The 26,547-nt window shown below is 37.5% G+C and overlaps 1 protein-coding gene across 5 annotated transcripts in view; it reads right to left on the bottom strand.

Moving 5' to 3' along the window:
• The window catches only part of mctp1a (multiple C2 domains, transmembrane 1a), a 229,609-nt gene that overhangs the window by 72,858 nt on the left and 130,204 nt on the right, over positions 1-26,547 (bottom strand). For all 5 annotated transcript variants that reach the window (XM_052106496.1, XM_052106499.1, XM_052106498.1 and 2 more), the window contains 7 exons: positions 26,054-26,240; positions 11,492-11,585; positions 6,408-6,510; positions 5,310-5,412; positions 4,241-4,342; positions 3,764-3,838; positions 1,822-1,941 (listed from right to left, as the gene is read on the bottom strand). In XM_052106496.1, coding sequence (XP_051962456.1) covers positions 1,822-1,941; positions 3,764-3,838; positions 4,241-4,342; positions 5,310-5,412; positions 6,408-6,510; positions 11,492-11,585; positions 26,054-26,240 — 784 coding nt within the window. The remainder of the gene's footprint in view (positions 1-1,821; positions 1,942-3,763; positions 3,839-4,240; positions 4,343-5,309; positions 5,413-6,407; positions 6,511-11,491; positions 11,586-26,053; positions 26,241-26,547) is intronic.

Genomic DNA, 26,547 nt, shown 5'->3' with positions numbered 1-26,547 from the left:
CTCCACCGGTGTCTGACTATTGTATTCTTTTGGCTCACAACTGTCAGTGGCTGATAGAACGGCACAGATGTGCATATCAACGCAGCGGTGAAGACTCATCTGAACCAGATGGTTGATGATAAAGAAAGAAATGAGCATGATGATTAAGAGAGCTCTTAAGGAGCGAGATTTAGATTACAAAACATAACATTAATAGCTAATGGGGAAACTACAAAAGTAACAAAAGAATCACACTTGTTTATTTATTTCTTTATTTTAAAGATTTTTGGTAACGCTCTACTTGAAGCTATTTCATGCATTCATAATGCTGTAAAATACTCCTTATAACCAGCTGTATGTTCTCGTGAATAATTGTAAGCACAGTTACAGTGTAATCTTTTTTCATCATTATGTTGTAACAACATCTTTGTTTCTATTTAAAATGTGACATTCATTTCTGTCAATTCTACTCCATTGTATTCATTTTCAGAATTTCAACAAAATTTTCCTCATCAGTAATACAATTAAATTATGTTTGTAACTATTCATAAAGAGTATAGTGTATTAAAAAATTATAATATATAATAGTGTAAGAATAGATCATTATTATAAATGAGTATCTTAATGTTTTGATATTTATAATTATATTGTTTTATAACTGTGGTTACAATAATTTATTAAAAGATATACTGTAATACATTTTATTGTGTATTATAAGGCATAAAAATGAAGTTCATTATTTATACAGGTTTAAACAAAAGTGTTACAGTTTTTTATAACTTTGGTAGTTCAGGTCAGACACACTGAATGTGGCTAAATACGAATTCTTCATAATACAGCTGAACATTAAGAACAAGTTAACATAATTTTTTAGTTTTATTCAACACAATTATCTTGACATTTCTTTATGTGACAGTTTCATTGTTTTTTGTTTTTTTTTGCCTTAACGACCACGAAGGAAAGTGTTCAACTGAAATGTTAATTGATCGAGTCAGCTGTCCCTCCACTCACACCCTGTGCCCTCAGCTTTTGTTTTCTGAAGTGTACCAAAATAAAAATGTGTCAACCAGCAAATGTTAATGGCCTGCCCAGCAACACTTAAAGACACGTGAGTCCTGTAACAGACAGGCCCTACAGTGAATTATGCAGCATCACATGCGAAGATTAGCCAGCACGTCCTGTGCTAGCATTTAGTCATACAGCCCACTAAGAGCAGGTGTCCTTTTCATGAAGGTTCAACTGTCCAATTACAATCTGAAGGTACAAGGTATGACAGAGAGGGCCCTACATTCAGAGGACTATTCCCAACGAGCAAGTCTACTGCAGTCACCCCAAATCATACATATGGAGACTGAAGCCACACTTAAAAATGTGTGAATGTCATTGCATTACAAATTGTTTTTGCAAGCTGCTGCAGATGTCAAACAAAGACAACAGACCTGGAATTTTACTTCACATTTGATTTGTAAGAACTATAGACATAATAGTGTAAATCCTCAGTGGATTTAGGATACAAGGGCCCCAAAAGGTAGTAAGTAAAAAGTATAATAAAAATGATTTTGTTTTCAAAATGTGATCAAAAAGTTCTGTATTTGGACAATGTCTGGTTATCAAACTTTTAGTGGAACATTTCCATTATTAATGTGATGAACTAAAGATTAGAAGTAATTGTTGAAATTTGTTTTCGGTAAAGCTCTAGTATCATTTGTTTGCAGATGCCACTTGGTTTGCTATTTTTTTATCTAAAGCAATCAAACTCATAGTACATTTATGACTTAAGTGTCTAAATAACATTTGAGCCACTGAAAGTGACTGTGTGTGAATATACATTTTGCTCCTTACCAGAAAGGCACAGATGCTCCTCTGAGGAGACTCCCACTCAAAGCAGCTGTTGATATAGCAGCCAACATTGATGAGGAACATGATACAGCGCCTCACTCTGTTGAAGTTCTGCAGCAGCAGCTGAGTGACAGGAGAAAAGACACCATTTCACTTCCAATGACATTTATTCTCAGTGAGAAACACAGAGTCAAACAATCCCTCTCTTCTTTGACTTCTGCTGTCAGCTAATGGGTGAAGTTGCATTAAAGTCTTAAAAGAATATTCTAGGATGAATATAACTTCAACTCAAACAACAGCATCTTTGACATGCTGTCAGTTACCACAGAAAATCCTTTTGACTCATCCCACAGTTTGTGAAAACAAAATAAAAATGCATGTAAAGAAATGCCTTTACAATGGAGGTCAATGGGGCGAGAGTACTGAAGAGTTAAAGGGATAGTTCACCCAAAAATGAAAATTCATCATTTACTCACTTTCATGCCATCCCAGATGTGTGATTTTAGAAGAAATGGTCCATAAAATGCAAGTGAATGGTGACCAGACATTTCAAGCTTGAAAAATCACATAAAGGTACATAACATGTTATCCATATGCCTTAAATGGTTAAATATAATGTATGTATTCTGAAGCGATGCAATCTCTTTGGGTGAGAATCAGATCAATATTTCCATCCTTTTTTTTTTTACTATAAATCTTCATTGTAAGTCTATAAGTGATTGCATCTCTTCAGAAGACATATTTTAAGCCACTGGAGTCATATGGATTACTTTAATGTACCTTTATGTGATTTTTCGAGCTTGAATGGTCTAGTCATTTGCTTTGTATGGACCAACTTCTAAAAATTGTCATTTTGGCCTCAGGGTCAAAAACATTACTATAACTGAAGATTAACATTACGTTTTGGGTGAACTTTTCATAAACGTATCACTAAAAGTGATTCATATTCAATGTGGTAAACACTGATTCCTAAACAGTTTCTTACGACATTTTTGTTCAGGAATAACACCAAAAACATGATGTTAATGCAACATAATCCATTCAATCAGAAAATAAGGGGTAATCCAAACCTGTAGAAATGTAAAAGCAATTAAAGAATATTTCATCATGTCCCCTTAAATAAAATGGTCTTGATTCATGATTCTGAGTGTGGGTGAACTACAAATGTGTTCACAGGAAGATCAAACATTCCCGTCTCATAATGGCTTTAATCATAGCACATATCCATATATACTGTGGTGAAGTGTAGGATTCTGGCCATCTCTTTAAAGTATGCCATTTTGTTTGTCATTCGGGACTAATCAGGTGAGAGTAAATGAGAGCTGAAATCCGACATCACACTACTGAAGAATACACAATGCTCCATAAAAAAAGAGATGTTTGACAAAAAAAAAAAGAGTATTTCGTAATTTAAGAATTAAAAATATATATTGTGCAGATACACTTGCCCTTGTCTTCCATTTTTGCATCTTTCTTGCCATCTCCCTCACAAACACAGAAATAGTTTGGGTCAGGGGCAAATTCTCACTTTCTATCATTTTATTGTGTGCGTGTGTATGTGTGTGTGTGTGTGTGTGTGTGTGTGTGTGTGTGTGTGTGTGTGAGAGAGAGAGTATGTGTGTTTGGCCCACTGTCTCTGTGACAGGTTTGATTTGGAACAACCCCAACAATTCAGCTCTTTGTCAGGGATGTGGGGGGGGGGCATTGAACGGGGTGACAAAAAGAAGCACAGCAGAAGAACCACTGAGGTCCAAGCTAAAAGATGGCCAATCTACTTATGCACCCCCAGCATTGACAGCTTGACATTTCTATTCACCACCTCCAGAACAGAAGGAAGACTCAGGAGTAAGAGAGATGCTGCTGTCTTGAGATCTCGCTACGACTTGTGTTTGGGGTATTATTTTAAACGTCTTCGATAAAGGTGCAATTAATTTAGCATTGTTACCTGTTTGGACACCCGTGGCTCCTCTTCGATGTATTTCTGTTCGATTGGTATCAAAGTTCTCAGGCCGGCTTTCACCTACAACATATACATTTAATTCATTATTCAGCACAAAATCCATTGTGTAGTTTAAGACTAATTGACGCCCACGTGACTGGGATTGTCAGATGTACTGAAATCATGATGCGTCATTAACAATCTAATCATATATCAAGACATCCCTCCATTTCACACACACACCACATGACCATGTGACACTCTCTCACACTCCCGCCTAAAATGGCGGACGGGACACACACAGTGATACACAGATGCACAAATAAAAGACTGAGGAAAGGGGAGTTTTCAGTAATTAAAAGAGAGAATGAGGAAGGGGGACAGACAGCCCCGGGTAGGGATGACAGAATTCGCTGAAGAGAACAAGCAGATAAAGAAAAGGAGAGAATGATGAAAAACTAACGAAAAAGAAGTGGGACTTACGACATTATAAATCACGTCTATTTCGAGAAAGATGACCCCTTTGGTTGGCCCTGTCAGTTCCTTGCTTTTCAAGGCATAAGCTTTGCGTTCTCCATTTTGGATCTGTGGAAAAAGAACATGACAGCCGTCTGTCTGGCAATACCCAGCTGAATACACTCTCCATGTGACCTTTGAACCCCAGCTGCTGCATCTGACAGAGAGCCCAAAACAACTGTGGCGGCTCTGACAAGTACCTGTTCATTATGTCCCGACCACTGTCAGCCACAAATTAACTATCCTGGGGAATCACCCCCCTCCCCCACCCCCATCCTGTCCGTGTTTTTCTTTTTTCTTTTCTCCTCTGTTTTTCTTAGCAGATTTTCCATTTTCTCACAGTCACATCCCACTCTATGATTACTAAAATCTTTACAAAGTTAGACAATGGCCAAGATTCTCTTATTTAACTTTGTGAAAACTTTCACCAAACAGGATCATTGTTTTATGAAAAGTCCATAGGTTTAGTGATTTTCACGTATTGGTTAATGATTTCTAATATGATTACAGTTAGATACATACCAACATTTCAGGAGGTTTTTATCATTGTGAAAATTTTCCTTTCTTTACATTTCCCCAATCACAAACTGGCTTATTATCGTACGAAAAGTACATTTCATGATGATTCGCAATGTTTTATAAAATTACTTATGCCAAATGTTTTTTTTATAACTTTGTGAAAACTTTTTTTACATAAAGTTTTTTTTTTAAAGTTCCATGATCTCAAACTGGCATATTGTGGTAAGTCAAGTCAGTAGGCTTGTAACTTTTACGCACTGATTTATAATTACTGAAATTGATCAAAAGTTACACAAATGTCAAGTTGGTCTATTATTTTCCAAGATTTTTTTTTTTTTTTTCACTTCTCCCATTGTTATATGAAAAGTCAGTAGGCTTGGAACTTTCACATTCTGCTCTATAATTGCAAAATTCAATACCAATTTAGACATTCCACACTGGTAAATGTATTTATTTATTTCCCCAATTCTAAAATTGGCCCTTTGTTGTTCAAAAACTCAGTAGGCTTGGGACTTACGTTTAACAGTGGTATAGAGACTTTGCCCAAGAAGTCGGCACTTCGGTCTCTGTCTTCGTCGTAGACAGTCACCTCTAAGACTGAGTGGATGTCTTTCACATTGCTAGTTGAGAAAAAAAAAGGTAGACGAGGAAGTCATTAACTAATATTAAACACTGAAAAGATCTTTCAAGTCATGACAAAAAAATGTGATTCATCTAAATCCTTGGTGACAATCTCCATTGTGCTGGGGTTAAAAAAAGATGCTGCAATTCTCCATTTGAAATGCTATCTTTGAAAAGTAGGCTAAAGAGGAGAAGTCTAATGAAAGAAAATGAGGTTATTCTTTAAAAGACGAGTGCTCCAAGGAGAGGCTAGATTACCCAGCTTTCCATGGGAATTCGCAAATGAATATCCAGCCATAAAGATTGAAAGTTTATGAAAAAAAAACATCAATGGAACAAAATCTAGATATCAACCTAATATAAGAAATTTTAGATGGCACATTAGCAAACGGCACAATGGCTAAACTTGCAGTGGGAGTGTAATCTCCAACAAAAGGTAATTTTGTTATTAAAGAAAAGGTTTATTTATGTGTCACGTTTTCAACTACAAATACAGAGCTTAATAATATAGTCCTGACTACATCTGACTTTAATTCTTAAATTCTCAGCTCTCATACTGTATTTACCCTATAAAACAAGTAGCTCATGAATATGATTTTAATAAGAATTTGTATCTATATACTGACAAAAGTATGCACACATATTATTCAGAATCTTTAAAGAGATATATTTTAAGCTTAGCAAAACATTTACAAATTAGTTGTTATTTGGAAAATAGAGAAATTAAGTTTGAAATATATTGATTATTTTGTCAGTTTTTGTCAGTTTTTTGTACGTTTTAAGCATTCTTAAACATATTTAATTTCATATACTTATATCAGTATTGTAGTATATAAAAAAATGCTATATAAATTTGACAGTCAATAAATATGCAAATGTTATACTGTATATATATGTGTGTGTGTGTGTGTGTGTGTGTGTGTGTGTGTGTGTGTGTGTGTGTGTGTGTTTGTGTGTGTGTGTGTGTGTGCGCTCTTGACATTTTGACACTTACAATGTGAAGACTTTGTTCCACTCTGGGTTTAGGTTTTTGTACACGGTGTGCGTCTGTAACCGATCGTTGCTGAGCTCTACCACACAGAAGGGGTCACTTTTCCCTGTAAAAACACACATTAACTTTATCAGTTTTATTATATTTTATGTGGTGTAATCCTCTGGGTGGTGTGCTGGGGGGAATGAATACCTGATAAATGTGAGGGGACAGCAAGCAAGAAGGGCCGGATCATACCACACTGCTGTCTTTACCAAGACTGGAGATTTACCAGCAACTTTGCATTGCAAAGTTGATTTGATATATTAATTTTGCCCAGTGTGGTGTCATTTCCCATTGTTACAACGATACAGTTGTTTTCCCACAGGTAGAGAAGTGTGTCAGCCTCTCTGCTGCCCTTTAGCACAGCGAGGACATCTCTATCTCTCCAGTGTGAGCACACACATGCACCCGCAAACAGCTGGTCCCAGATAGGAATGAACACAGAAGTCCAAATGTGAGAAATTTAGAAAACATTGTCCCAGGCAAAATGAGTGGAGATTGGTGGCCAGGCTTTCATTTGATATTGTCGATTATGGTAGATATGTTTAGATACAGAGAGATATTACAACTCTTGTAATAACTGAAATTACAAGGTACTGTCTATTACCATTCAAAGGGGAATTTAAAGTGTTCTTATTAACAAAGTAAAATGTCTTAAAGCAAGATAAGCTTTTTTTATTTTCTAATTCTTTATATAAAATATTTTAAGATCAAGAGAATATCTCTTGATATTAGTATATTCATGTACTAAAGAAATTAATATAAGCATTCCACTCTAGAGACATATTTGTTAAATCCACTTTTGGTTGCTTTGATTTCAACTATTAATATACATATGAATATAAATGTTCATAATTTAACAGACTATTGTTCTCCGTCTCAAACAAAACCTAAAAAACGATTTACGTTTGCTTTATATAACAAAATAATTGGGAGCGCTTTTGAGCATCGCATTTATTTTTTTAAATAACAACAAAAAGTATCTGCATTTTCAAAATGCTACTTTTGTATTTTGCTAAATTGTTTTGCAAGATAACATGTACAACAAAGTTAAGTAGAGTATAAAAAAAGTATAAAATCAGTTTAAGAGAATAACAAAAATTTGTAATGGCAGAAGAAAAGACATTTAGTTGACAAGTAAACTAAATGTCAGATTGATCAATGGGAAGTCCTTTCTGCCACCTGCCATATCAATTTCACAGGCTTATACATCATCTAGATATGCTCAAATAGATTTTTAATTCACTGGGTAAGGTATTTAAATTGAAAACTGTTATGTGACTGAGACAATACACATATCGGACAAAATATACTGTTGCTTTCTGTACTGTAAATTTCAGATCTAAGTCCACAGAAAAAAAGTGTGCAAAATATATATCGTAAAGAGTATTGCACTAAAAATCAATAAAATAAGACCATTTGGAAACATATTCTAGTTAAAAAGCTATGGATTCGCAATAATATGCTGTTAGAATTTGAGTCAAAAAATGTTGTTACTATTTTTAATACATTTTTAGCAGTCAGCAACTCTCTTTACCATTTATTCATACGCACACTTAATTTGGCATGACATCTAGTAATTGTAAGTATATCTTCACCTTTAAAAAAATAATTTGCATTTACATTTAAATGAATGTATATTGACAGGCGGAGGAATGTATCACCCTATTCCATATCCAAATGGTGACACTTGGTCATCCTCAGCACGAACTACGACTGTGTTTGTGCGGCAGCTGTCTAAGCAAATTACACGCTTCTCACTGAATGAAACTTTGACTCCCCAGGTGTGGCCAACCAGACTCTATCCTCAGTGAGACCAGTGAGATGTGTTCAACCTCATTTCGGCTGCAATTTGATGAGCATAGAGTGCACAGACGTACAAAACGGTAATTAAATTTTTTAGGTCTCAAAGGCGTTTTAAATGAAATACAGGACTGCGTTAAGCAAACGTACCTGCATATGAATGCTCTGCTCAAACCTGCACAGGAAAGGGGCTTATCATTTACAAACACACTGACTGGAGTAAGGACAGTACAGTTGTTGCTGTTGTTAGAAAACCGATTGTTAATGAAATTGGTACTGTTCGGATAACTAACACAACTGTAAGAGTAATGTCTCAGGTGGACGTAAATTAATTCAAAGTGATCTATAAGCAGCACTGAGTGGGCCTATTCAGAAAGAAAGCAGTGTCCTGTCCCTAAATACTGTTGGTTTTACACACTGTCACCATTTATCCTGCTGGCCTGGAGTGGAGGCACTCTAGATAAAAGCCTCAATTAATTAAAATGAGAAACGGACAGAAAGGAGGGGTAGAACAAAAAACAAAAACACACACACACTAAGTGAAGCGAGAAAGAAAACAAGAAAAAAAGATGCTTCCCTCTTTCCTGTCCACATTAACTTATATGTCTACTTTCCATCCCTTCCCCTTTTCCTAGACTCTCCTTTTCTCCAGTGAGCTCTCTATTAGTGGAGGCACTGTTCCTTGGCCCGTAACCTTGTTGGCTGACACCTCAGCGGCAGGGCCGATTGAGACGGTGAATCCGTGAGCGAGCCAGGGCTCCAAGAAAAGCTTTGTGCAATGGCGCTTTGTGGTGGAAGAGGAGTGTGAAATCAGAGCTCATGAGGAGGCTGTGGTTCCCCAGGGAACGCCAGACCATGCTACGAGGTCAACGTAGTGGGCCGGACCCCCAGAGAGGAGAGAGTAAAGGGGTGATTGCAGAAATGTGCCGTAAATGGGAAAGGGGAGGCTGAAGGGTGTGGGGGGTGTTCTGCCATTGAGCATGTCTTAATTAAAGGCGTCGATTAGGCGATTAGAGAGTATGTGTAGACAACGAATGCACAGTCGTTAGAAGAGAGGAACCTCGCGAGATTCTCTACCTCAAGAGTGACGGTGCTAATGACCTCTACATCTCTCGCTCTAAGTCTCTCTCTCTCTCACTCTGTCTTTTCACTCTTTGTGGCTCTTGTTTATTTCCAATGCCTCACACCTTGTCTGCAACCGATTGTGTTGACTGGATTAATATTCTAGTGCTGAAATTCTCAGCTTCATTTCCCACACAAGTAGTAGAAACCAAAATCCAGGGTTTCCACAATTTTTGACCAATTGAATTTCTGTGAATTGCCTTTCCAGTTATTTGTGATTAATGGTTAAGGATTTTTAACATAAATTTTGATTCAGAGTGATTTGATAATGAACTTTTTAGGGGTGCGTTTCCAATACAACACACTGCTTAATCACCACACTACGATGCATTGTTTTTAACTAACGAAATTAATAGAAATGAACTAACTCGTCAGGATTGTTTCCCTAAACCATAGTAACTATGTTGCACATCCATCATTCGAATCTCGTTGGTTCAACAATATAGAGCTGTCATTAATGATGTTATGCAAGGGGTGAAGTTGTAACTTCAGTTAATATTAAATTATAAAAGCTCATTTACACATACACCAGAAAGCCATTTAATGTGAGAAAGCTGCATACACTGTGTAGATATACATGCTGCAATAGATGGGTTTCCCTCTACATCAAACTTCGGGGTTCCTCCGACGGACTTGAGCACATACTCACATGTGCAATCTTAAAAACATATATAATGCCATTATGCATAAACATAAACACATTAAAACATGTTCTCCGACAGAAACCATGTTTGATAAAGTCTTAACTCTTAGCTCTTAACAGCCTTTAAACCCTTAAACAGCTGCATTCGTGTTTATGTGACATTTCAGAATGCTGCTTTCTGCAAAATCTCAGAATAAGCCAATTTCTTAAATGCAGGTAAATGGTGTCAGTGTTGACAGAATGCAAGATATATATGGAATAACAGATAAAGAAGCCTCAGCGAAGTGAAATAATGTCCACACAGCAAATCAACAAGGAACTATACTTCTAACCACAGGTAAGGGAAACTGGTTAACTGGTTTGACCGATTCATTGAAAAGAATCTACTTAAAGATCGATTCACTCACAAATGAAACATCAATTGGCTTGGGGGGAAGTTGTATTCTACACAAGAAAAATACCTAAAAATGTGTTAACTGTAAAATGTAAATTACTTTTCTTTCCCACACAGGTGTTCAATCCAAATGTAATGCTGTCCACACTTTTTGACCTATACATTTTCATGACTTTTCTATTTCCATTTCAATGTATTTTCAATTAATACCTGTAAACTGGTAGCAATTTGCTCACAAATCAAATATAATTTGGCTTGAGGGCAAGCCCAGATACATTTTTAGCTGATGGACCTTTTCAGATTGGAGCATAAGAACATTTTACAAGTATATTCACTATTTAAATTTCCATTATTTTTGCACGATTCTTTAATTATTTCCATGACTTTTAAAAAACAAACCAAAACAAAAACGCTGATATTTCTGGGTTATTTATGACCGTGGGAACCCTAAAACTCTTCAAAGCCAGAACTGACATTAACTGCACAACCTCTAAGCAAAGGGACAGTCAAAAGTTACATATAAATATGTTCATTTAAATATAACACACTCCAACTGAGGAGCAGTTAATGACTCAATTGCAATGAAGTCACAATGAGGTTTTGGGGAAAAGTCTAAAGTAAAATAAGCCCCAAAAGTGCAACAAGAACAAAAAACACAATGCATTTATGTTGCATATATTACTGGTGTAGTATTAATAGAAAAAAAAAAATAATGATCCAAGGTAAATGTGTTTGTTAACGTCTCACTCCAACTGTGAATAAGAATCAACTCTCTGCACCATCTTCTGTATTTTTTCAACTTGATTATTCATAGTGCCAGAAACTAGGTTTGTCCGCTGCAGACCTAATTAAAAGTAAGAATTAATGGAAACCAGAGCAGAAGCATTATAAAAAAAAAAAAGAAATTTTTTAAGAAACCGTGATCCCGAAAGCCAATAATCCATTAGTACAGAATGCTATACTATCAGACTCCTGCTGACCATTCCACAGAAAATGATACTCTTTACTTGTGACTGCGGAAAACAGAGTGGGAAATCATATGTCAAGATCACTGTGTGTGTGGGGGGGGAGAGTTTTCCTTACCTGTAACATCAGCTGCCATCAGTCCCACCGCCCGGATCACCTTCACCTGCACCACTCCCACGTCTTTAATATTGTGAAAGGATTTGAGTAGACTCTGTTGGGGTTGGAAAGAAAAAAACAACAAAAAACAAAGTATGTGAAGGCACAAGAGACCCAAGATGCATAACGATAGAATCCATATATACACAGCTGAAGAATATAAAGAAGCCAACAAAACGTCTATATACACATCCATACATTTAAGTCACAATTACAAATGTATGAATTTCATTGCAACAGATCAGATTTAAAAACAAACAAATGATGACCTTTTCTTATAACAAATACATTTTTGTCATATTCAGAAGTCAATTCCCCTCAATTTCGAGTTAACCTAAACTACTGTATGTCTACAGAACAAGAGAGTTGTATATTATATATGTTGTGTTATAATTTGAAACCTAACAAGCTTTTATTTTTCAAAGGTTTTTCTTTAAAGTATGCTTGTGCTATCTTTCTTTAAAATAAATTATGCTTGATTTGGCATTAAGCTATATAATGCAAAGACATTCATGCATTTTTAAGCACTGTTGAAAACATTTTTGGCACTGTATTTTATGTATGCATTAGAAATGCAATACTTATTGTAATAAAATTACATATGCTGTAATTAACCATCATACTTCTGTTTTGAGGTGCAAGATATGATTGTATTGTTCTATATTAGTCACAGTCTGAACATTGTATACACATTTGAGCAGCCAAGATAAACCACCACAAATCATCTACAGCAAATAAAACACATATATAAGTCAGAAAAGCTGTTTCAGAGGAGTAAGAAAAAGGAAATTAATGGCAATTAAAAATTAATAAACAGCGATGATGCCAAACCGAAGTTAGGTCAACTTACTCTCAATGTATGTATGTGTCCATACTCATTTCCAAGCTTTTTCTCTTTTTCCTTGTTTGAATAACTCTACTGTATGTAAGCAAGAAAACAGAAAATAGTACCAAGATGCCACCAATTTCTAAAACAGTAATTCTTGGGGAGGTGGATAGACTGCTCAAAGACAAGTGCATCAGCTAAGACACTTAAGCATGATTTATGAGCGAGTCAATTACGCTCATACCGATAAAAGCCTCTCATTCAGACACCATAATACTCCATTACAGTTCCTTTGTGTGTCTTTTGTAGCATTAAAGGGGCTGACATTTAGCCATGAAACAAACTAGGCATCACACACTAACTGTGTGGTCACAGCATGAATCTCTCTTTCTCTTTTTTAAATTTTACAGTATATTGTGTTCAGTCTTTCCAACTAAATACAACACCTGGAAAACACACATGAGAAAGAAAAGTCACAAATGGGATCTATTTAATATCTCAACAGTCTCAAACAGTGCTCAGATTCGCCAAAATACTACAATGAAATGTCAGATATTTCAATACGTTATCCATTCATTTCATAGCTCTATATATTCTTGTTGCATGTCAACAATTGTCTCTTTTGTTTCTATTTTCATTTCTCCGAAGGAATTTTAGGAGAAAACATTAAGGAGACAAAATTGATGCTTAAATGAAAAGCTCCATTGAAGGAATATTACAGGTTCAACACAAGTTAAGCTCAATTGACAGCATTTGTGGCATAATGTTGATTACAACAAAATGAATATTTAGACTATTAGAATATTAATACTTGCCCCTCTTTCTTTAAAAAAAGCAAAAATCTGGGTTCCAGTGAGGCACTTTCAATGGAAGTAAATGGGACCAATCCATAAATGTTAAAATACTCACTATTTCAAAAGTATAGCCACAAGATTTAAACATTATATAGACTACCGGTCAAAAGTTTTGGAACACTTGACTGAAATGTTTCTCATTATCTTAAATATCTTTTGATCTGAAGGTGTATGCTTAAATGTTTAAAATTAGTTTTGTAGACAAATAAAATATAATTGTGCCAACATATTAATTTATTTCATTATAAAAACTAAACTGTAATAAAACAAAATTTTGAAATTGATGACTTGGACCAAATAATAAAAAAGCAGCCAATACGTGTCCAACATAGATGGGAACTCCTTCAATACTGTTTAAAGCATCTCAGGGTGATACCTCAAGAAGTTGTTTGAGAAAATGTCAAGAGTACATTTCTGCAAAATCTAGGCAAAGGGTTACTACTATGAATATGCAAATATATAACACAGTTTTGATTTATTTTGGATTTTGTTTAGTCACAACATAATTCCCAAAGTTTCAATTATGTTATTCCATAGTTTTATGGCTTTACTATTATTCTAAAATGTGAAGGAAAATAATAATAATAATAATAATAACAACAACAAAGAGTGAATGTGTTTCAAAACTTTTGACCGGTGATTTTCAAAATCACTTACTAACATTTTTGAGTAAAGTTCATTGCCATTACAATGTAATGTCAATAAACCCTAAAAAGACTGTAAAAATGACCATATACACATGTATTATTTGAGTTGAGTTACAAATAAATTTGAATTTTAACAGAAGAATAAATGTAAGTGCTTTTATAAAATGATAAGCTTCAGATTTCTGCCTTTAAACCCTCCAAAAATTGTCCCCATTCACTTCCATTATAAGTGCCTCACTGTAACATCAGTTTTATGTTTTTTTTTAAGAAAAGGATAGACGAGTTGAAATAATATTTTTTTATGTTATCAACATTATGCAACAAATGCTGTTCATTATAACTTTTAATGAACATAGAAAATAACTTGAAGTCTTCTGAGCAATGAAATTTCACTCTTGACTGGTGTGTCTAATACATGCACAATATTCCATATTCCTGATATAACAGGTAAATTGAAGAGAAAGTTGTCCAACAACAAAATATGCCCATTCTGTACATCCCTGACCTTCATATGAAGCGGCGTAAAAGTTGAAGAAACACTTCATAGGACACCTTCATAGGCAGACAGTGAATAGAGCAGGAATGACAGAGATGACACAATCTCACCGGTGTGCCTTCAAAAGCTGTGAAGGCTTCATTTTAATTCTCTTTTTGGCAATAAGCCCTACACATACGCAGAGGAATAATTATCATTTGAATTTCTCTAGCCAGGGCCAGCCTGCAGACTTAATTCATTTTAAACTCGGACTGCCTTCGCCTGTTATGAGCGATATTATTGTCAAAAAATCCTCTGATAGCGAACGAGAGGAGAGGAAAAAAGGGACAGGAAAAAATCAAGTGGTGGGGACAAATAATCTTTTTCACATGCATTCAATTCATGATTTCTCTGTAGATATCAAGGGCTTGTTATTTATGATTATTGGAGGCTTAAAGAAAAGTGACAGAAATTTTTATGGAAGCCGGTAATTGCCATAGCAGAGGAATTTCTGGTTTGCAAAGGGTGCTGGCTTTTCAGACCCCTCAAAAGACAGGCAGTGAGATTGAAAAGCTCAGGAGATGAGGCCTCTTTATTTTTTTAATGAAAGGCTGAAGAATATATTTTCCCACCCCCCTCAGCTTTGGGGCCGGCAAGGCGTGGCCAACTCATATCGTACGCTGTGAAGGAGAGGTTTAGTCCCATTACAGGAAAGGGGTAGCAAATAAACACACACACACACACACACACACACACACACACACACACACACACACACACACACACACACACACACACACACACAGAGTACTCCTTCTGACCCCCAACCAGACAGTAGGGACTGAGAAAGAAGGGAAGGGGAGGGGTGATATGGCGGGGCTGTGTCTTGAGTGACAGCTTGTCACCGTGACGTCTTATTCCATCTCTGTTGTGGAGAAAATGAATGTCACCAGCAGAGCCTTATGACTCACTGTCATCTCGCAGGCGCTCACCTTTTATCAATGCTCTAAATAACATTTCAAGCCCACCGTCTCCAACCGGACAATCCGGTCAGGGGACATTAAATTGGATGACTGTGAAATGTCATAATAAAAATGGAATGCTAACAGCTTCCACCACCACCACCCCCACCTCCCTCTTTCTTTGCTTTCTCACACTCTTCCTCCGTCTTCGCTTCTCTACACACACACATTACTGTACTTGTTCACATTTTGATTTGCAGGCGAGTGACAAGGCCAGAGAGGAACTGTGCGCCTCCACTTCAGCAGAGGTCACCCTGGCCCTGATGCCCATTAACGTCCATTACACACGAGCTGCCCTGCGCTCGACCGGCAAATATTAAAATTCATAATTTCTGTTCGCTTACAACAACAGCTTTGAAGCACAGATAGAGTCCTTCTCTCTGGAAATAACTGCTTAAAGACTGGGTTCCATAGGTTTTTCTCTGCTGCAAATGGTCAGTCCTGTTAGAATCCATTTTGGGCTCATTTTTAAAACCCAGAAATGCTAATATTATGTGACTTAAAGCAAATTAATAAATGGAAAAAGAGATATTTATAATGTTTATAACATCACACAAGCAATTTATTGTTTACATACTGAAAAATCGAACCGATATCAACTTAGAAAAAAATTATTTATGGGTACTTGAAAAAACATGTACATGGACTTTTTTGATTAACACGTTAAAATGTATATGTTTATAGGAAAATGCATACATTAGGTCCTATTAGTGGTCATCATTTCTTAAAAAAGTTTGACATTTTTTTAACACCTTTTTGACCTTCACTATTTTATTTTAAATGAAATTTTATTTTTAGGAGTACAAACATCCCATGTAGTCTTTCAATTAAAAAAAATATGGTTACAGTGAGGCACTTACAATGGAGGTGAATGGGGCCAGCCCATAAATCGATAAAATACACATTGTTTCAAAAGTATAACAATAAAATATGTTAACATTATTTTAGTGTGATAAAATCTCTTACTAAACTTATCTGTTCAGTTTTATTCAATTGTACATCTTTGTTGTCTTGACAGCAAAACCCTGTAATCTAGGTACTGGATATAACTATTCACAGATAAGGTTAGTAAGCGATCACAATAAAGTCATGATCACCCTTAAAATGAATACCTCAGGTTTTTAATGACCCGGTACCCCATTCCACCAGTTTAATTAGTTTAATTACTAAAACTGTATAAGGTTTTAGTGAGCCAAGATATGTAATAGTGTCACAATATATACAGTACTTCAACTTCTATAAATCATGTTTATGATTATTTTACATCTATTTAAGTTTACCATAACAAGATATTTATTTATTTTTTATTACAAGACAAATAAGTACCATATTCATACAAATGACTGCTATATCATGTAGATTTTCTGTGCAATGGTGGAAATTATCAGTAAACCATATGTGCGTATACATAAATATTATACATGCTATTTGTTACTAAAGGTGGCGCTGTTGTTTCAATGATTTGATTTACATTTGACATTGATTTTTGACAAAGAAGCAATATTGAAGTAAACTATAGCAAGTACAACACATGAACAGTATGATGTGTCTAATGTCATTTGGGTGTACCACTGAAATTATGTAAGTTGTACATCTGTTTAGACTCAATAAGTGCCCGAGAAAATAGATATGTGTAACTTATATGCAGAGGTGGGCAGTAAAGACATTTATTTGTAAGAATATATTTATTTTAATTTACTCATTTATTTGAGTACTGTACTTAAGTACACTTTTTGAGTATCTGTACCTTACTTGAGTATTATTGTTTCTGAAAACTTGTGACTTTAAATTCACCACATTTGAAAGACAAATATCGTACTTTTCACTCCACTTAATTTCTATCAAGGTCGTTACTATGCAGCAGCTTTGAAAATCAGTGGATGATTTTTTTTTTCTTCTCTAAAACATGATTGTGTTTTTGCAGGTGACAGACAGGCTATCAATAATCACTCTTGTAGGGTCATATGTCGTGAAGTTCAATGATTTCCTAGCATTGTTTGAAAAATGGCAAAATGGAAGACAGCGGTTCCTCGGTGCATGGCCTTACTTAGAAAACATTTTCCAGTTTTCTGAAAATGTTAAAGTTAGTAAAGTTAGATTAGTTTAGTTTTAAATGTTTGCTTTGTTTGCCTAAAACGAACCATATCACAGCTTTCAAAAACTCGCCGTCCAACCTGCAGAAGCATATTGAAGTATGTAAACCTTTCATTTCTTGTGAAAGCTTGAAATTATCAATGTTTAGAGCTAAAGTTTGTTCGGTCAAATAATTTTTTTATGGATTTGCACGCCAAATTGCCATAGCCTTGTGGATACACCGCTAACCCATGGGTAAGGTTCGACAATGACGTTAGTTAGCATGCAAAAGCAAGAATTCAAATGTAAATGTTCTTAAGAGTTAAATAAGTTAATATCTCTTAACTTCTATAGTTTTTGTTGTTGTTGTTGTTGTTACCTTGCATAATTACTTTAGTTATGTATGGAGCTGCACGATTAAATCATAAAAAGATTACGATCTCGATTCAAACACCCACACAATCTCTTTCCTAAATGATAACGATTCGCTTGTCTATTAAACCTTAGACAAAAATCATACCGGAACATTCCAATCTGCATTGGTGCTGCCACTGAGCTAGAGAGAGCAGTTATCATGTATAGGTATGAAACAGCTTCATAAACAGTCTTTTCTAATTCTGGACTTCTAGCCAAAGTGCGTGGTCATGTCTGTATTTACAGCAATTTCACTGTCCGCTTGATTCAAATGTGGATGAATGTATACACATAGATGTGTGCACACTCCCAGAGCCATGTGCGAACACTACCATGGTGCTTTTGTGGGGGTGGGTATGAGTGTTAAATAAAAAAAAATTATGGCTGTCTTTTTTGTCAATTCATTTGTTTTATTTCAAATAAAAGCTGCATGCATATTAATTTGAAAAGAATTTGCAAAAGGCTGTCTAAAATAGTTTCAGGTCGAGTACAGCACGTAACATAGAAGGACGTCAACATTCCAAAACTATTTCATGTCAACTACACAAACATGAAAAATGTAAATGTACATGGTGTGTATTAACTATTTCATGTTGTAAAGCTTATGCAGTAAATGAAAGAGCAGGAGATACGACATGACATGCTGAACGACAGGTAGACGGCCCTTTAGCGGCAGACGTCTTCATTCTATGCCATTAATGCACCATGACAAGGCTCTCGGCAGAGATGGCCCATTCACCCTATAAGTCATATGATATGCCTCCTCCACTTTAATGAGTATCTGAGGCTGGTGGACACTGCATTAAAAGACTTAATTGTGTTCCGTGCAGTGAGGACATCTACAGTTTCAATTGGGAGCACCTGCAGTTTTGCAGCATCTCTATACCTAGCAACCCAGCCCCCCTCACACTCTTAAACGCTTTATTTGTTTGGAGGGCATCAGCAGCCTCCTAGCCCTTTAGCTCTGAACGTTGATAACTAGTTATGGGTGCTTTGCCTTGCTATTTGGTTATTCTCAGACAGCTGATCATATGGTGATAGAGAGGTGGAAATGGTTTGAAGCCCACACGCCCACACTTGTCCTCCCAACCCCCTTCTCTTACGCTCACACGGGTGGACCACCACCTTGCATGAGCTAATCTGTTTAAGGCGTATTGTGTGGCACTAACACTGGCACTTTCTGTTATCTGCCACGCTTGATAAGGTACATCTTTAAATTCACTCATTTGTACGGGTGTCAAGCATGGAATGGGGGATATGTTAATAGTGGGGACAAAATGTAAGTGTCTTTTTTAAAATCCACTGTCCCATCTTCCATTTAACCCCCCACCCCCACCCCCTCCCTTGCTCCCGGCTTCTCTTAAGCATATCTGTCCCCATCGGACTGCAGGCTAGGGTGCTAATGAATGCCTGTATGCAGAGAACAAGGTGGGGGAGGTGGCAGGGAACGAGGGAGCAGAACATCTATCCTTAACCAGTAAAAAATTTAAAAAATAAGTGACTGTGTTGTGCAAGGTGAAATAACCTTTCTTTTCATTTTGCACAGCAGCCCCTCCCATCCCTTGCTGAATGGTAGTCAGAAGATGCCAATTTCCAATTCTGGTCCAAGAGCTCCCTCTTGTGGATGTGGAACAACACGGTGGCGGTGCAGAGCTCGATGCCGCTAGCCTGTGAATCTTTGTGCACGGTTATGTAGGTCACCCATCCGCCATTTGGCCTGTGGAGTGTTTTCCTCTGGTACTTAACCGAAGATCAAACACATCTCCCAGCATGACTTCCCAGTTCAATTAGAGCGGAATTTGTACACAACATATTCCAAACAAACATTGTTCCAAATACTCCAGGAAGCAGCAAAATATGGTTGGATAATGAAAGTACATCTAACACATACACAATGCACTTGAGCTCTAAAAATGTTAGCAATTCAAGATCTTCTTCTGTAGTATTACCCCAGAGAGCAGCTGTATCACAGGCAGACAGTAGTGTGAACAAAAGTGGCCCTTTTGTTTCAGCCCTGTCCCTTGCTTTTGGTATGTAAAGAGGTGGCAGAGAGCAGCAAATAGCAGCAAATGAGGGAGAGAGGCTGAGAGCATTGTGCAAGAGTGTGGACTGGAGGGCCTCAGGGCCATGATGGGCCAAAGGCCTCCGTACAGGGACACTGGGCTTCTTTCAGTTCAGGCCTTTCAAGAGCATACCCTGCCTGAAAAGACCCTGTCACAGCCCCCCACTACTGCTCTCCTTCACAGCTCTCTATCCCAATCAGCTCCTCTTCTCTTTCCTCCGAGAGCAGGGAGGCCCAATCCTTCTCTCTACAGGCCTGAACCAATCTCTGGCCCCCAGAGGTTGAGTGCTTTTCAAAAGGAGGTCATATCGCTGAGGTTCTGCCAGGTCTGAGAACTCAGCACCAACTGAGAAGCAATTGAGCTCGATGTATGCGTATGAGGCACATATAAGTATGCAGAGACAGAACAATTCAATGCATTTCTTTATTAGAGCACTACTTTGCTGATATAGCAATGCAAGGTATCATGGACTGAGAGTTTTGGTGTAGCTGAGGACTTTTTCGGTTGGCAACTTATAAAAAAGCTTCCAACCTGGCTCTACATTGTCTGTTGTGCAAAGAAATTGTAAATTACTAGATAGATAGAGTGATAGACAGACAGACAGACAGACAGACAGACAGACAGACAGACAGACAGACAGACAGACAGACAGATAGATAGATAGATAGATAGATAGATAGATAGATAGATAGATAGATATCCTGTGTCTGAATTCGTTATATCAAAATGTCACAAAATCAAGTTGAAAATAAATTATGGAAGAAGCAATACTAAAGCAAATACACAATAAATGATGGCAAAAGTTAATTTTTCTGTTGTATTAGTGGATAAGTATAAGCAAAACCACCTGCAGCACTTTTACACAACCTACTGTATTTGATTTAATAATGCATATTACAGTGTCAAACAAATTATGAATTAATTTACAAAAATAAAACATGCTAATATGTCAGTGGATTAACTTTATATTAGCTGACTCTAAATTCTGTCATATACTATTATTACAAATGCCTGTATCACACTATCATTAATATTTACATCTAATGTTCCATTTCTGAATGAAAAAATATCAAGTACATTTCAGCAAAATAAAATAAATCTGAATCTGTATTGTCAAAGGAGTTGTGTTTTGCATTAAAGCAAGTGAAATGTATTTGATTAAAAAGCTTTATTGACAATAAGCTGACAAACAAGCTGTATTGCCATTATAATGTTTTGCATTAAAGCAAATTCATCACTGAAGTGCATTTCACTGTCATTGTTTTTCCCTTTCGTTATTTTGCAGAGAAAATTTCACATTGGACTCATTGTGAATAGTTCTGTTGAACTATTGTTTCAGATTTTGGTTTCAGATTTGATATTTTAAATAAAACAACAAAGGAGACAGATAACTTTGTAAAATGTACACGTGAATTTACAATAGAAAGAATTTTGAGCATTGTTGAGACTGTATAAATCTTAAAAAGTGACACTGTGCATATTTATAAATATTTGCAGGCTAAAATGATTACACGAGATGCCAGCATGTTGTTTCCAAGATTTCCGCCTGGATCGGCCACAATATGCAGACTCACTGACAAGTACCAGCAGTGTGGGAAACCCGGGTTCAGATCCAGCATTGAAACAAGTAAGTAACAAGAGTGAATCGGAGTTTGCACTTTTCCCTCTAACATTACATTTTTACTTCACTGATGGTTAGGCTTAGGTTTGAGGTTTGGGGGTACAGTTTATAAAATATGCAGTACTCTTCGTTGTATTACAGACTGGACAGATGAAATCAACTCACTTTTGGTTCCCCTTTGTGGAAATTGCAACCGGGAAATAGAGCTCACATGAGCCCAAATGCCCAACAACACTTATCACTTTGGCTACTGGGGGCAGTGTTTCGAATTAGCACAGACTAATTTTAGCTAAAGAAAAGTCAACTGTGGCAGTGGGGGCGTGGTCAAGCGTCCGCACAGAGAGAAAGCGTTAGGAGTGCATACACCTAAGCCAGATTACGATTAAAACCTGTTTCTAGTTGCAGTGAGCTTGGGGAGAGCAGTATAAAAGGACCATGCCACAGACAAGAAAGGGAGAGAGAGCCAGAGATCTAGAGTACCGCTGAGTAGTTAATGTGTTATTGTGAAGCTAAAGAGTTAATGTGAAGCTAATGAGTTATTGTGAATCTATTGAGTTATCGTGAAGCTGTAAGCTCAGAAGAGTTGACAATTAAAAATCCTTACCTGAGACTGAAGAAACCCAGTTCTCTGTGTCCTTCTTACCTCCCAGTTACAGTGGCACCGAAACCCGGGAACATGGAACCAAAGGAAGTATGCCCCATGGGTTGATTTTTTGGTGTTCGTGAAGCTTGGGAGGAGGGACCTTCAAACTGTAAGAATGAAATTCAATACGTTCTTGAATTTAGAGCAAAACTCCACAACATGGGGCAACTAACATAGGAGAATTTGCTCCAAGCTCAAGAACGACTGTATAACATGGGAACTCGGCTGCAGGAATTTGCACAGGGATATAAGGTACTCGTATTACTCCCCATATCGGACTCCAAATTACTCGCCAAGTGGCAAGGACCCTTTGAGATCACACAATGAGTGGGGTATCTCGATTATGAGGTAAAGCGAACCAATAAAGGGGGCGCACATCAAATATATCACCACAACCTCCTGAAATTATGGAGGGAGGCGGTCCCTGTGACGCTGGCTATGGTAGTTTCGGAGAGGGCGGAGCTCGGACTGGAGGTGAATACAAAACACAATCATATCACGCCATTCACTTGCGGAGGTCACCTCTCACTGTACCAACTCGCAGAGGTTGCCAAGTTGCAACAGGAATTTGCAGATGTGTTTTCCTCTCTACCGGGTCGTACAAACCTCATCCAGCACCACATCGAGACCGAGCCAGGGGTGGTGGTACGTAGCCATCCCTACTGATTGCCCGAGCACGAAAAGAAAATTGTCTGAGAAGAATTGGATGCAATGCTCGATATGGGGTTAATAAAGGAATCCCACAGCGATTGGTCCAGCCCGGTTGTTCTAGTTCCTAAGAGCAATGGTGCATCCCCAAATTGACAAGACTGCGGCGATTGTGACCTGCCCAAGGCCCAAGACCATAAAGGGGGTGAGACAGTTCCTGGGGCTGGCTGGTTATTATAGGAGGTTTGTGCCTAATTATTTGGACGTCACCAGCCTGCTGACTGATCTCACTAAAAAGGAAGCCCCAGACCTGGTCCAGTGGACAGAGCAGTGTCAACAGGCGTTTACTCAAGTGAAAGCTGCACTTTGTGGGGGCCACTTTTATATTCACCCCATTTCTCTCTCCCTTTTTACTTACAGATAGATGCTTCAGACAGGGGGCTGTTGGCCGTACTCTCGCAGGAGGTGGGGAGGGAAGGAACGCCCGGTGATATACATTAGTCGCAAGCTCTCGCTGAGGGAGACAAAGAACAGCACCGTTGAAATGGAGTGTCTTGCCATGGGTTAGACAAACGCCATCAAATGGGTGATCCTCACTCTCCGGTACTACCTGCTGGGGCAGGCCTTCACTCTCTGCTCAGATCACGCATCACTCCATTGGCTCCACAACATGAAGGATACCAAGGTGTGGATCACTAGTTGGTATCTGGCTCTTCAGCTGTTTAAGTTCAAGGTGGTCCACAGACCTGGAGTGCAGATGGTTGTCGCTGACTTCCTTTCCAGAAATGAGAGGGGGGGGGGTGTTAGACAGGCCGGATGTCTCCCCGGCCTGAATCGGGCAGTGGGGATATGTGGCAGCAGGGGTCTGCCAGGAGTGAGAGAAAGCGGTAAGGGTGCATACACCTGAGTCAGATTATGATTAACACCTTCTAGTTGCAGTGAGCTTGGGGAGAGCGGTATAAAAAGACCACACCACTGACAAGAAGGGGAGAGAGCCAGAGATCTTGAGTCCCGCTGAGTAGTTGATGAGTTATTGTGAAACTAAAGAGTTATTGTGAAGCTGTAAGCTCAGAACAGTTGAAAAAAGCCTTACCTGAGACTGAAGAAAGCCAGTTTCCTGTGTCCTCCTTCCCTCCCTGTGTGAAGTTTTTACATCAACCTACTGTTTCTGATTTTACTGTGAAATCAGTCAATGAGGGCACATGTGTAAATATAAGGCAGAGCTCCAGAATTAATTTAAAATGTATGTTGTATTTAGTAAACATTATTCCTGCCGGTGCAGCTAAATATTGTTAGAGTTGCACTGGTGCGACTACAAAGTTGGCCAACTCTTTCTGATTATGCATTGCGATTTTCAGTCGTGTATAAGACACACTAAATTGAAAACACTGCAAAAGATAATCGAAACGGCGATATCCGTTACCCAGACCGAGGTATCCGAGACTTGACCAAAGGACAGAGCAGTGCGTGCTGACTCTGGCACAAGTGCAAAGCAGGTGTTTTTGCTCTTGGTCCAGTCTCATCCACACAGCACAGGTCTGTGAGAATAAACAGAGCTGTGAGAAGCGTGACGCCGATCGCAAACTCCTTTGAAAACAGCTGATGTCTCTGTGATTAAACGAATTTAAAACCAAATCAAACGGCCCAACACTCTAAACAGCACTGAAAAAGAAAACAGGAGAAAACTCTCTGTCATGCAGACACATCACCAACCTTACATGAATTTACCATGGATTTACCATAGTAATAGTAACTCTAACCCTCTTAACTATGGCATTTTGGCAGAAATGTGGTGCATACATACTAAAATATATACTGTATAATCTAAATAATTCAAGTAAGTCTAGCCAGTAATTTAGGGGAGTAAGTTAATACAATTTATTTCAGTAAATATTGAATTTTCAAAATGTTTAAATATTGATTTTCAAAACAAAAATGCCTTAGTTTCTTTTATAGGTGTTTCTAACCATGGTCGTGAGGAGCCATGCATGGCTTTTTCAGTGGAAACCATGGTCTTATTACAAATACCATTGTTAAAACTATGGAAGAACTATGGTACATTTTCACAATTATTATAGATCCAAATATAAAATCTGTTCTAATCACTGAAATATACAAAGAACTGGATTTCTGATGCAACGTTAAACTGCCAGTAGGAGGTGAAGCCACCGGAAGTGTTCTAGCATTTCGCCCACTAGTGACAATCATGTTTAATTAGCTTGTTATGGTTAATATTCATTAAGAGGTAGAAGATATACATCGATGTCAGAGCATTCACCTCTCCCAGTGTTCAGTCTATCAACGCAGCTCAACGATCACCACAGGAAGCGGGAAAACTGTCCACAAGTTGTATTGTAAATAGGAAACGCTGTAATATCTGCTTGTGTAGAGTGACAATATGTCCTTACCCCCGAAATGTACTTTAAAAAAAGTCAGACCAGGATTTCTAAATCTCCTTAAATGCCCGGGATTTGCTTGTTTTCATATTGAAGTACTCTCTGAAGTCATACATGGATACATGTCATAAATACGTGTTCGTTTGCCATTAAAATCTAGCGTATCCGTTTAATTTTATCCAACTTTACTTTGCATGTCTCCCTCAGGCGCAGCGTGTTTGAGAGAGAGAGAGAGAGAGAGAGAGAGAGAGACAGAGAGAGAGAGAGAGTGTGCGCTCTTTTTCAAGTGACCGCGAACAATAGGCACTTTTTAATAAAAACTTAAAACAAGTAACTCTGAACAAACACTTAGATGATCACAATAAATATGTCTGAAATGTCTGTTTGTATCTTACCTCAGTTTCAGTGAACTTGCTTACATTCAGCTGATTTGTTCACCGATTAAGTTAGAGGTGGATACTGTTTGATATAGATATACATAACTCGCTCTGTCTATCAAGAAACAGGAAAAATTCTCAACTTTAAATAAATAAATAATTACACGTGTAGGACTTTTGCTTTGTAGGCATGTACACGGCGCTTTCAGATATAAAATAGCATCACTGATATGACATCATGAGCAATCCACTTCTATATATATATATATAGAGAGAGAGAGAGATATATATATAGATATATATATATATATATATATATATATAGATGTTGTTGTTTTTTGTTTTTTATTATTAAGTACAGTAACAAATATGTTTTTTCACCAGTGCTACTATTGGTAGTTGATTGCAACGGTGCCATTGCTCTCATATGTTAGACTGGGGCCCTGTAAGAGCTATGTCCTCACATATCTGTGTAGAATCTCTTTCCTCTCGTGAGGGTCGTCTAGCATGTTGACAGACAGGTCAGCGATGGAGACAGCAGAAGAGGCTGTGAGGGTGACCAGCAGAACCAGTGTGCCCTCACCCTCTTCCAGAGGCAGGTCCAGTCTGTGTGTGCACTCCTTTGAGAGTAGAGAGAGGTCCACCTGGCACCTGACACGCACACACACACACATCATCGTCATTATAATCATTAGCATCATCTTCATTACACAAACACACATTTGGAAAGGACAGTAAAAAAGTGAATGAACGAAAAAGTTAGTTAGAACCATCAGTGTTGGGCGTAACGTAATAGTTTAACAACAAATACTGTTTTGATCAAATATGATTGTGACCACTTTCATATTGGTCGAGAAGCATGTGCATCGCTCTGCAAACAATTTAAAGTTTAAAAGCAACATCAACAGTTAATTTCTTTCTTGCTTGCATTAATGGGCTGATTCGCATGATGAAAATG

This window comes from Xyrauchen texanus, chromosome 3 (genome assembly GCF_025860055.1).
Source record: "Xyrauchen texanus isolate HMW12.3.18 chromosome 3, RBS_HiC_50CHRs, whole genome shotgun sequence".
Lineage (NCBI taxonomy): Eukaryota > Metazoa > Chordata > Actinopteri > Cypriniformes > Catostomidae > Xyrauchen > Xyrauchen texanus.
This window is presented reverse-complemented; position numbering and strand designations above follow the sequence as displayed.